Source organism: Terrapene carolina, unplaced genomic scaffold, assembly GCF_002925995.2.
Source record: "Terrapene carolina triunguis isolate 2854851 unplaced genomic scaffold, T_m_triunguis-2.0 Scaffold67, whole genome shotgun sequence".
Taxonomy (NCBI): Eukaryota; Metazoa; Chordata; order Testudines; family Emydidae; genus Terrapene; species Terrapene triunguis.
The window spans coordinates 48,307,287-48,319,475 of NW_020664418.1; the positions used below are offsets into that span (position 1 = coordinate 48,307,287).

The following is a 12,189-nucleotide window of genomic DNA, read 5'->3' on the forward strand; positions in this document are numbered from 1 at the left end:
GGCCGCCCCTTACCAGGTGCCACCCCAAGCATGTGCTTGGTTGCCTGGTGCCTGGAGCCGGCCCTGGTCCTGTCTGAACCACATGTTGACTGTTCTATTACTTCTTTGATGATTGTTGCTGAAGATACTGAAGAACCATAGTATCAGATTGAAGAGAGGTTGGTCATATCCTGCTTTGGGATGCTGTTACTCTAAAAGTAAACATATATTGATTGCAAGACCCTTAACTGTTTGCTCTCAAGATTAAGTACATCAAAATGAAATAATGAACAGGAACTGGCATTTTCTTCGTAATATCAAAACATCTTTCACACATATGGTGCTCAGAATTTTAGCATTTATTTTCTTCATTTTGCTGTGTTTTATGGTGTCCAGATTCCTGAAAATGCAGACCGCAACTCCTTGCCAGGGAAGAAGAATCTCTGGCTGGCTTTGCTCTGTCACATTGGCTTAAACTTTTTTAGATTTGTAATACTGTATAATAACAAAAACTATACTGCATTTTATGTGCTACAGTATAAATACTCAAGGCCACACTTTTTAAAATGGCCTCTGCATTTTCAAACACAAACTCTTAACAAATGCAGATTGGGGGTGAGGCATCAAGTTACGAGATTTACATAAAGAGAAAGCCAAATGTGCATGCAAATGCAGTGGCTGGATGTGCAGACCTGGAGTGAGGCCAGCTGTAAATCTGGCTCTGGGGAATCTATATGCCACCCTCTATTCCTAGCCCAAGACACTCCATTGACTGTCACACTGGAATTTCCATTCATATCAATAGCAGTTGAGTATAAAACTTGAAAACAATATAGATTTGCACACAGCGTGAAGATTCTGCTCTCAGCTATAGCAGTGCACATCTGGAGGGGCTCCACTGTAGTCAAAATCTGATACAATGGTTCCAGAGCGCTTCAGTCATCAGTGAAGTAATTGAAACATCTACAGGTGATTCACAAAGAGCATCTCAGGGGAGTTACTCCAGATTTACACCAATATAGCTGAGAGTAGAATCTGCCCCACAGAAACCTACATTGTTCTGAGTTATATGTTCAACTGATATTGCTCTGAATGGGAATACCACTGCGAATAGAAATGGAGTTACTCCACATTTACACCAGTATAACTAACAGCAAAAGTCCTTTATATTTAAATAGCAAATTGTAGGTGCTTTGTATAAAACAATATGAAATGAAGAATCATATGTTGTTGTTTTTTTCCAGCCATCTCCAGTAAGCAGCCGCTATGCAGTAATGAGCAGTCAGCTGAGGCACTCCAACCTTTCAGTAATTTACTATAGTGTTCTCCTCCAGATATGTAAGGCTCATGGCATTGGATTTGATGTCCAGGTACGGAAGGAGAAAAATGTGTAGAAATGTGTAATAGTCCCTCTGCCTAACTTCTGTCTGGCAACTATAACCCTCTGAAGTCATACAGCACAGTACCATGGGCAGGAGTTCTGTTATATCGGACAAAATTCACAATAAAATTGTCCTAATATCTTGTTTGTGCCATAAGGCAGACCTGGTAGTACTTTAACACACAACTCTATTTTAACAGATTTACTGAGACTGTTGTATGAAAGCTAAATTACAAAGGGTTCTTTAGCAGGCCCCATATAAATTAATCTGGTTTTGCAACAGGTTTCCTGTTGTTTTCCTTTATATTAAGTATATTTAGTTGACTCCTTAATAGGCGACTGTCCTGAGGATCTGTATGAGTGGGCTTAAAAGTGGGAGTGGTTCTGTGAAGAATGAGAAGAAGGAGATTGAGAGATGTCAGGTGATAACAGAGAACAAAAGGATGGATGGAGGCTGCAGAGAAACAGACTTCACTGGAGAAGGAAGAGGTAGAGGATTGTGAATGGAGCAAGAGAAGAGAGCAATGAGAAAGTAATAGTGGAACATGGAAAAAGAGGGGAGGAGATGGTCTGTAGAGAGGGAATAATAAAAGGAAAGAGTATCTGGATCCTGGGACAGAGTCTTCCACATGGTGACTCAGCAAAGACTTCATATTCTCCTACTCGCCTTTCATATCAGGAGACATTTCCAAATGATATGATCATGGGTGCTTAGCGCCTCTGAAAATCAGACCCTGTGAGTTTTGCCACTGACTCCCCTGGAACAAGGATCTAGCCCATAATGAATTAGAAGACATAATAAAGACTAAAAACATTTTCAATTTCTCTCAACTTTACAGAATGTAATGCTCTTATGGGCCTTCTTTATCTTGATGAATTAACAAAGTGTATACTTGAACCATTCCACCATTGTAGAAGGCACAAAATATTTGTTTCTGAACAGTTTCTGAAATGTGTATATTTGGATTTACATAGAATTATTATATTGTATTCTCCAGTACAAATTACTTGGGTTACACGGAGTCATAATCCAGTACATATAGTTTAAAACTATCCTTTCTTGATGACATGACTTTGTACGTACCATCCTTGCACAATAGATGTTAGCATCTCTTATTGTAAGTATCAGTATGTACACTGCTTTAAGCAACAGTTAAACTAACTTTTTTTCAATGTAACAGGAAAAACAAGGAACAGTTTTTATACTGTATGAAGATCGCAAGCGGTACAGATTGGGAATGATGTAAGTAGACAGTATAAGTTAAATAGCCAGGTAAACAAGTGGACAGTTATTTGAGCTGAAGAAGATGAAAGTACAAAGTATTACCATCATGGATTTTAATATAAGTGTTGATTTACTGGAAGACTATCTGGCAATTCAGTGATTGTCACCCACTATTTAGTTGTAATGTGATGACTTCCAGTGAAACTGGTCTGTTGAAAGAATAGAGGATGGCTCTAAAGAATTTGGTAAGTGGGTGTAAGGGTGTGTAGTTTACAAACCCAGGAGCTAGAAGGAGAGTTAGCAAGAAACTCAACAGAAGGGAAGGTGTAGAAGATCTAGGGTAAAATTTTCAAAAGTGACTTGGCCCTTAGCAACTGTAGTCTCCTAAGTGCTTTTGAAAATGGGACTTTGGCCCTTTTGAAAATTTAACCCCTAAATTAGTGTTGGTTCCACCCTAGTGAACCTTACACCTTTTTTCTACCCCTCTTAGAATCTTGGACTCACAATCACTTCCTACTGTATAACTCACACCACCTTACACATCACTGCCTCCAGATCTGGTCTTATGAAATGAAGCTGACTCTCATCCAAAGTTTGCCCTTACTTACATCCTGTGGAATCTCTAACACTTTCTCTTTGATATTTCTTTTCCCTCAAACAAGACTGCTAAATACATGTCAGACAATCATTTTAATTTGGAAACTAAGTTCCAAAAATGTAACCATTTGGTTCAGGTTGTAACATTTTTTAAATAGCTCAGCAGTATAATTCATCCTGCATTTTACTGCACTGTGGTTAATGTGCAACTGACAGGCGCTAAATGAGGCATATTCCCCCTCAATGAAATATGCTATAGTGAGACTCTGGATGTACTATCAAGAGATTAAAGCCCCAAAGACTAATACTAATACTTCTACGTACATTGCAATAGTCTAAGCTATACTGATGCAGTTCAAGAGTCTGTGTATCACAAAAAGAAAGCGTTATGCATGAATTGTATTTGTGTATGCATGAAATAGCAACAATTCTTTTAAACTGATTTAAATGTTCAAATATATGCTAAGACCACTGTCCTAACTCAGTGGTAGCCTTGTGCTTGGAATAGCTGAACCTACTGCTCTCCTTTGCTAAGTTGATTAATAAAAATTATTTATTACACAAATCCTTTCTGTTGACAAGTTAAAATGGAGCCTCATCTTTCAGATCTCCCTGAAGATTGCCACCTTGTGAGATTGAAAATACTCATTAAATTCCATTACCAGACAGGCACAAATGAGAGGCCGATTGTTTTTAAGCATGTGAAGGGAATCATTGGTAAACTCATTTGTTTGGATATCATTAACAGAACAATCGGAGAGGATCTCCAGGGGGTCCTCATGACCTTTGCTCACAATCTCTTCATCATCCATCAAGAAATATCAGCACCTAATATGCAAGGCGAGACCAATTTTAAGGTGAGGTGTTAATTAACTAACGATCCTGGTTAATTTCTGTACCAGGGCTGAAAATACCTCATGCTGTATTGTAAACAAGTGCTAAACCATTCCTTTTTCATTGTTAGCAGTACATATTTCACAGTGTGGAGGTCAATATAGCAAGTCTCCCAATGAACCTGTTAGTTAAATTTAATAGTTTGAAACTTTTTCTTTGAAAACAAACATGCTTTAACTTGGAATCATTTGTAAGCCAAATCCCCAAAGCTTCTGCGTTTCCAATGTAAGAGGCAAAGGAGGCTACCCTGCTGCTTTAGGGAATTCTGTCACAATTGGCTCTTTTGTTTTTAAAGGAATACCATCAAGATAAAAATCTTAAATTAAAAAATGAAGTTCTCTGTTTTACTAATGACCACTTAAAATATTAATATCACATTTAAAACATCCAACTCATTTTTCACCTCTCAATCGGTTTACTTTTTCCATGTTACCTTAAACATTGAAACAGACTAGTACAGTTTCATTTTTGTTTCCTTCGCACTCCCTCTTCTGGGGGTACCCACTCCACACCTGAGCTCACCTTATTCATGAACCCAGGGCAGCTGCAGAGCTCTGCACCTGGCATTGGGCATTTCTACACTGGGAATGTTCCCCGGGGAACCCTTATGCACCAGCATGGCTGGTGAAAAGAAACCATCAGGCAATAATGAATCCAGCCCTACGTCCAATAGTACGTTTTTGCTGGATCAGGCCATAAGAAAGTACAAAGCGACTAGTTTATAGTGGAAACAACTGCTTATTATAAAATGATGCTATCTTTTGATTCTAAAGAGTAGCATAACTTCAGCAAATGTTCTTTTGCTAACCCATAGACCCTCTAGCTCTACAGAAGATTTTAAAAACTTGAACTATAAACAGTTTCTTAAAAGGCAAGAAGAGAACCCTATATTGCAAATTTGTGTTGTAATTGATATGGTGGGAATGTAAAACAGACTAAATCTTAACTCTAACTGTATTTTCTTGTGATGAGTAGTGTCAAATGGCATTTTTCGGGGAAAATATAATTACATTTTAGCATGTAACACAATAAATAGAAAAAACGATTTTTCTGATCTGAGGGAGGGACTCAAAATCAAGTATTGAAGAAAAATGTAAAAGGGGATTTTAATTCATTTTATTTATAGTGAATTAACAATGATTTATATATGCATAATAAAACACAATTTAGTTAATTAGAATAACAAAATGTGTCTAGCTATATATTTTCATTTATCTCGGATTTATATATATTTGTGTTTATTTTTAAATAAATACACCCCCAATCCCACAGTAATAGTGGAAGATTCTATTGGTGCATTCTGTTAAATAACACAGGTTACTTTTTTGGGGGGAGGGGGGAGGAATACAACTGGCTGAAAAATTTGGGGGGAATTTATTCCAGTATAACATCCATTAAATAACTTGCACTCTTTCGATCTATTACAGATAGCAGTTCAAGATATTGAAGCAATTCTGGGAATAACCGCAGAAAACAAACTGAAATTTGAAGAAGAGGAATCCTCCAAAGAAGATGCTCCCCAAGAATAGTTGACTGAAATTTTAAAACTTTTTCTTTAAACCTCTAGGAAAACGTCCTCATTCTCAGGAATGCAGGAAAGAAATAAGTTACGTGTTTTGTTGTCCTTGTCTATTGATAATTGAATGAATATTAGCTTAGACTGGAAATTTTAATGATTACTGAGTGAGCTTAAATTATTTGTAAAACAATAACTAAAATATCCCTGGTTGTGCAAAGGGAAATCTTGGTGAAGAACAGAGGAACAAAATAAAGGTCCATTTTCTTATATCTGTCCGCCAACTTCATATTATGAATACTGGAGTACAGCTGTATACAGTGGTCATACCACTTTCTTATCTATATCACTGCTTATACATCCATACTCTAGCCACCACATTACACTAGGAGCTTATGTTCAGTAGGTTATCCACCATTACCCCTAAGTCCCTTTCAGAGTTATTGCTTTCCAAAATACAGTCCCCCAGCCTGGAAGCATGACCTGTGTTCTTTGTTCCTAGACATGTGATCTTGCAGTTGGCTATTTTGAAATGCATGTTGTTCAGGTGGGCCCAGTTTATCAAGAGATCCAGGTGGTTCTGTAGCACTGACTTACCTGTATTGTTGTTTAACACTCCACCAATTTTTGTATGAGCTGCAAACTTTACCAGCAGTGATTTTATATTTTCTTCCAGGTCATTGATAATTATACTGAATAGCATTGGGCCAAGAACAGATCCTTGTGGGAAAACATCCCCATTGGATGATGATTCCCTGTGTACAATTACTTTTTGATATCAATCAGTTAGCTAGTTTTTAACCATTTTAATATGTTCTATGTTGATTTTGTAATAGTGCTAATGTTTTAATCAAAATTCTATGTGGTATTAAGTTAAATGCCATATAGCAATCTACGTATATTATATCAGCACAGTTACAAGTTTGGTTGACAAAGGTAATCTCATCAATAAAAGATGATATGTTTATTTGCCAATATCTATTTTCCATAAAACCATGGTGATTATCATTAATTATGTTACCCTCTTTTAATTCTTTATTGACTGGATCCCATATCAGCCTTTCAATGAATTTGCCTGGGATCCATGTCAAGCTAACTGGCCAATAGTAACCTATGTCATCACATTTAACCTTTTTAAATATCACCGCCTTCACTTTTTTTCAGTCTTCTAGAATTCCTCAGCTTTTCCAGATTTGTTAAAGTATAATGTTTTCCTCTCTTCGTTTTTGAGGATTCTTCTGCTGCCCCTATTTGTAAATTGTGAAAGGAAGGTTTTGAGCACTCAGAAATGGTTTGTGTCAGTAATTTAGATATAGATGGTAAAATCACTTTTTCTTTCCTATGTTTCGTAGCATCAGATTACTTGCCATTTGCTGTCTTCAGGGCAGGAGGGCAATGGAAAGGGGAAGACCTGTCTCCCCAACCAAGGCTGTAATATTTATCTTGCTGGCAGATTATGCTCTTGCTTTAAATTACAATTTATTTCCTCCTGCAGATTGAATGTATTATCTCCTGAACATGCCAAGTCTCTACCATCGTACGGCTAAAAAATCTCAAGCAAATACCAAAGCCAGGGTTTTCCAGTCAGTAATGCAATTCACTATGGAACTACAGTGTACAGGGCCTTTCTTTTTCAAAGACAGATTTAACTGAAATACTCAAGTGCCATTCACGAGCCACAGATCTGTGAACTCAGTGCATAAACTTCTGATCAGCCTCTGTATTCTCCACAGTAGTTGAAGAAATAAAAATAGAAGTGAGAACCTTTATATGATATGTTGATTTATTCTTCAAATAAAATATAAATGTATATATTTTTAAATTGTTTGGGTCTTTTTGTCAGGTAGTCTCAATAATTCCTCAGTTTTGGAGACACTAGTACCACAAGCAGGCTTTTCTACTGTGGAACTCAGCCAACAATCATCCTTTCTAGAAGCCTTTGTTTTGCTGCAGTTGGAAATGAGATCAGCAGGTTCCTTGCCTCTGATAGATGCAATAGTGATCTTTTGCTTCCAAGAAGTCCATTGCCAAACGACTTAACTAATAAACAGCATTCTTTGCCTATTAATCCTTAAAACAAAGACAATGGATATATTCATTTTCTGTTCTCTCTCTGATGCTGAAGATAAGTAAACTCCTAACTTCCTCCCCACTGCAACCAAGGTACATACTGTGTACTTCCTACTCTTAACAAGAGACTCTTCCAAGATTTCTGACCTAACCCCACCTCTCCACTGGTCACTACAAACAGTGGCAGGGGAGGGTGAGCCACTCCGCAGATGATATCAACCTGGAAATTAGCTAGTTTCCTAAGGCTTAAGAAGAATCAAGCCTTGATTCATGCCAGAACAACATAAGGTCTGAGAGGCTCATTAGTTCACTGGCACTCAGTAGACTGCAGTGTCCTAGGAGTAAATGAAACCCTCTGCCTCTTTATGTCTTTGTTCTGTTCTGACAAAAGAAAACTGTACCTGTTTTTGCTCAGCACAAGCGATCTGAAAGTTCCCATGGTGAGAGTTATTTCTCAGCATGTACAAAGTGTGAAATGTATTTGGAGGGAAAAGTTTTTAATTACTATTAGCACTTCTGAGCCTTGAGTTGATGGAAGGATTGAAATTGCTTTACAATCTCTCACATTCAACTCTCATGCTGCTGGTGTCAAAAATGTCATTTTCTAGTAATATGGCTGTTATCAACTAAAATGCCAATTTTCAATTTAAAAAAAATAAATTCCAAATATATTTCAGCATAATGTGTTCATGGTGCTTTTAATCCCATGCTCATGCCACTACATTCTATTCCCTCTCGCTACAGGAAAATATGACCCCTTGAATAAAGATACCTTGCACATTGAATTTGTAGGGCCATGATGATCCAGATCTAGGGTGGCAGGAAAATATGGCATCTGGGATTAAGGGGCTCGTGTCTGGACAGCTCTCAGTGGGACCCTACCAAATTCACGGTCCATTTTGGTCAATTTCACGGTCATAGGATTTTAAAAGTTGTACATTTCATGATTTCAACTACTTAAATCTGAAATTTCACAATGTTGTAATTATAGGGGTCCTGAACCAAAAAGGAGTTGGGGGGGCGCAAGGTTATTGTAGGGGGGTTGTGGTACGGCTACCCTTACTTCTGCACAGCTGCTGACGGTGGCGCTGCCTTCAGAACTGGGCAGCTGGAGAGCGGCAGCTGGAATACTGTGTCCAGTTCTGGTGTCCTAAGAAGGATTTTGATAAATTTGAGAAGTTTCAGAGAAGAACCATGAGAATGATTAAAAGACTAGAAAACATGCCATATAGTGAGACTCAAGGAGCTCAGTCTATTTAGCTTAACAACTAGAAGGTTAAGGGATGACTTGATTACAGTTTATTAGTACCTAGATGGGGAACAACTATTTAATAATGGGCTCTTCTTTCTAACATGATTCAGTGGCTGCAAGTTGAAGCTAGACAAATACAGACTGGAAATAAATCATAAAATTTTAACAGTGAAAGTAATTAAACATTGGAACAATGGTGGATTCTCCATCACTGACCATTTAAAAAGACTGGATGTTTTTCTAATAGATATACTTTTTAGGAATGATTTCAGGAATGTTCTATGGCCTGTGCTATTCAGTAGGTCAGACTAGATGATCACAATGATCCCTTCTGGTGTTAGAATCTATAAAAACTCTACTATGCCAATTATAAATGTTTTTCAAAAACTTAAATATTCTTAGTTGTATTAATGTTATTGTGAATGGGACCTGTGGACATAAGCACCAGCTAAATGGGACAATTCATGTGCTTACAGTTAGGCATATGCTTTAAGTATTCTTACTTCAGTTCCTGCAAGACAATTTGTTATGAAATGTGAAGTACTTGAAATAATGGCACTGAATGGAATAACACTGGGAGCTTGCTTTTCATTTGATAAGATCTAATCCTCTTATTAACTATAATAAAATATTGGTGCCTCTTTTGGGGAATAATTGTGGTCTATTGATTAGGGTGAGGGACTGTGAGTCAGGACTTCAATATTTGAATGCTGTCTACAGACTTGTATAACCTGGAGTAGGTAATTTAAACTCTCTCCCTCAGACCCTAATTCTGCAATAACATACGCACTCGCCTAGCTTTACATACTGTGAGTAATCCCATTACAATTAATGTGACAATTCATGGTGTGTAAAGGGAGCACGTGTGTAAGTCTATGTAGGATCAGGGCTTCCATTTCCTTAACTACAAAATGGGGATAATATGACACACATACTGAGGTTGTGAGACTTCATTAATATCTGCAAGGCAGTTTTGATACTTTGATAAAAAGGGTATAAAAGTGCAAGGAATGATTACCAAATGTCATCCTATTGTTTTGTGGGTATGCTCTAACATTTCTTCAGCAAGGCCTTCATAATGAAATACAGAAGTTTATTTTTCACTGTAATAATCTGACTCATGGTTGTGAACTTCTATTACATTTGGGGAAGGACTCTAGCTCTTACAGGTTTTAAACTGGTAGTTTCTGGGATTTTGTGTACATGATGAAATGACCAAAACAATAAATTTGCTATTCCCAAAATTATAGGGTTTTTTTTAATCTTCTGCAATTTTATAGCAAGATCCAAAACAAATTACTACAAAATTACAGCCTGGTAAGTCATGCACCAATTGACTCACTTTAACTATGGAATGTTTATAGTCTGGTGTCTTCCATCTTCACCCCAAAGACTCTTTGAGAAGAGGCATGTCACATTTCAAGAGGTGGTTTTGGAACAGCAATTATATAAAAACCCAGTGCACTCCAAAAAATGGAGACCTCAATATATAAAACATAAACTGTTCAGCCAACATTTATTATGCAGCAGCACTGCTGTCACGGTGGTTTGTTCTTTCTAAATGAATGATGTTCAGATGGATGCCCAAAAATACTCAACTTTTTATCATAAGCTCATCTTACATACATACATACATACATACCAAGCCATAATCCTTTGCATTGGTGAATGGTCTGAGATGCTTTGCTGTCTTATGAAAATGCAGGTACTTCTCTCCCTCCATTTGTAGTGTACAATGTGACACACACATATGGATATCAATACATTCACTGGTTTAATGAGACGCTACACTTAAAAGGCTGTAGGATTATTTTGTTCCTCAACAGGCATTTTTACAAGAAAGAGCAAATGCAGGCATTTAAATTAATGAATGCAAAATATCTTGAAACTCCAAACTAATATAGTTTAAAAATTAGAAGCAATTATTTTCGAATACATTCAATAGATTTCAGTCCAGCATAAATTTAAAATGTAAACACCGACTGACCATGAACTGTAATAACACAAATAGTGCTGTTGGAGTATGATACATTAGTCCAATCCTGCATTTCAATGAACCACAGCATCAGGTTCCACTTTCTTTTTACCCTGTCATTGTTGCTGCTAATAAAGAAAGATATTAAAGCGAACTATATGCTCTATTAATTATAGGAAGGTGAACTTGAGTCAAATTTGTTACTGACAATGATTAATAATTACTGGTTCTGCTACATAGTCATGTAGTGCATTACAGTAAATAAACATGGTACATTGTTGGATAGTAATTGATTAATTAGCACATTCATACTACACAGCCCAATGGTCTAAGATTGCTGAGTTTGAGATATTGCTCATAATTATTAAAAGAAAACAAATCTGTTCCCATTTCTCAATTTACCCTTCTGTACAGTCATTTTTTCTCAAACAGAATGTTTAATGGTTCAAAACCTTAGGTTTTGTTTAGATAAATCATATCACAGAATTTTTAGTTATGATTTTAAAATATTCCTCTTCCAAGAGCTTTAAAATATTCAACCCAATTTCAACCTCAGATGTTGCTGTCAAACTTCACTAAATAATATCAGTGTTTTTATATAATGTGGCCTAAATCAAATGTCTCCCTCACACTCAGGTTAATCTCTTTCATACTCCAATTGCAACACGTGCAAAGAAAGCATGGGGTACCCTCTTCAATGCACAGAACATACATGATAAAACATAACGATTAGTAGCTTGATCGGCCCATTCAGGGTTTTTTGTGATAGTTTTTGTAAATGAACATTATTAAAGCATTTTCTCAGTACTGGCTATTGATTTATCTGCCTTGAACAGGGAGGTGACAAAGGGCACGGAAGTGTGTCTAATTTCCATTTAGTTTCTGAAGTTATTTTTTGGCCACTTCCTACAGCAGTATCCCACAACAGCTCACGTTAGCAGCAGCGCAGGTTGATTTTTCTGGAGTGAGATTTCTCATGATCTCACCCTCCCATTTCCAGTGTTTCCAGCAGGGACCCCCAATTTCCTCACAAGGACTGTGCAGACTCAGGGACTCTCTCAGGTGACCTACCATTATCTCCGTCCCCCCGTCCCTCCCCAGCGATCCCTATAATCAGGAGCTTCCACAATCTCCCCCAATAGCTCTGGGTGACCCCTATCATCCCCTTCAGAGACCCCCTGTAATTAGGGACCTGCCCATCAGGGACCCCAGGTGACCCCCAGTATCCCCCTCAGGGATCCCAGAATCAAGGACCCCAGGTGACCCCCAGTATTTCCCTCAGGGACCCCAATATCAGGGG

At 37.5% G+C, this 12,189-nt stretch overlaps 1 protein-coding gene across 1 annotated transcript in view; it reads left to right on the plus strand.

Annotated features, from left to right (window-relative positions):
• The window catches only part of IQCH (IQ motif containing H), a 111,235-nt gene extending 103,855 nt beyond the window's left edge, over window positions 1–7,380 (plus strand). Inside the window, exons 18-21 of the mRNA XM_026648387.1 lie at window positions 1,224–1,349; window positions 2,542–2,603; window positions 3,931–4,039; window positions 5,504–7,380. Coding sequence (XP_026504172.1) covers window positions 1,224–1,349; window positions 2,542–2,603; window positions 3,931–4,039; window positions 5,504–5,605 — 399 coding nt within the window. The 3' untranslated portion in view covers window positions 5,606–7,380. The remainder of the gene's footprint in view (window positions 1–1,223; window positions 1,350–2,541; window positions 2,604–3,930; window positions 4,040–5,503) is intronic.
• The last annotated feature ends 4,809 nt before the right edge of the window (window positions 7,381–12,189 follow it).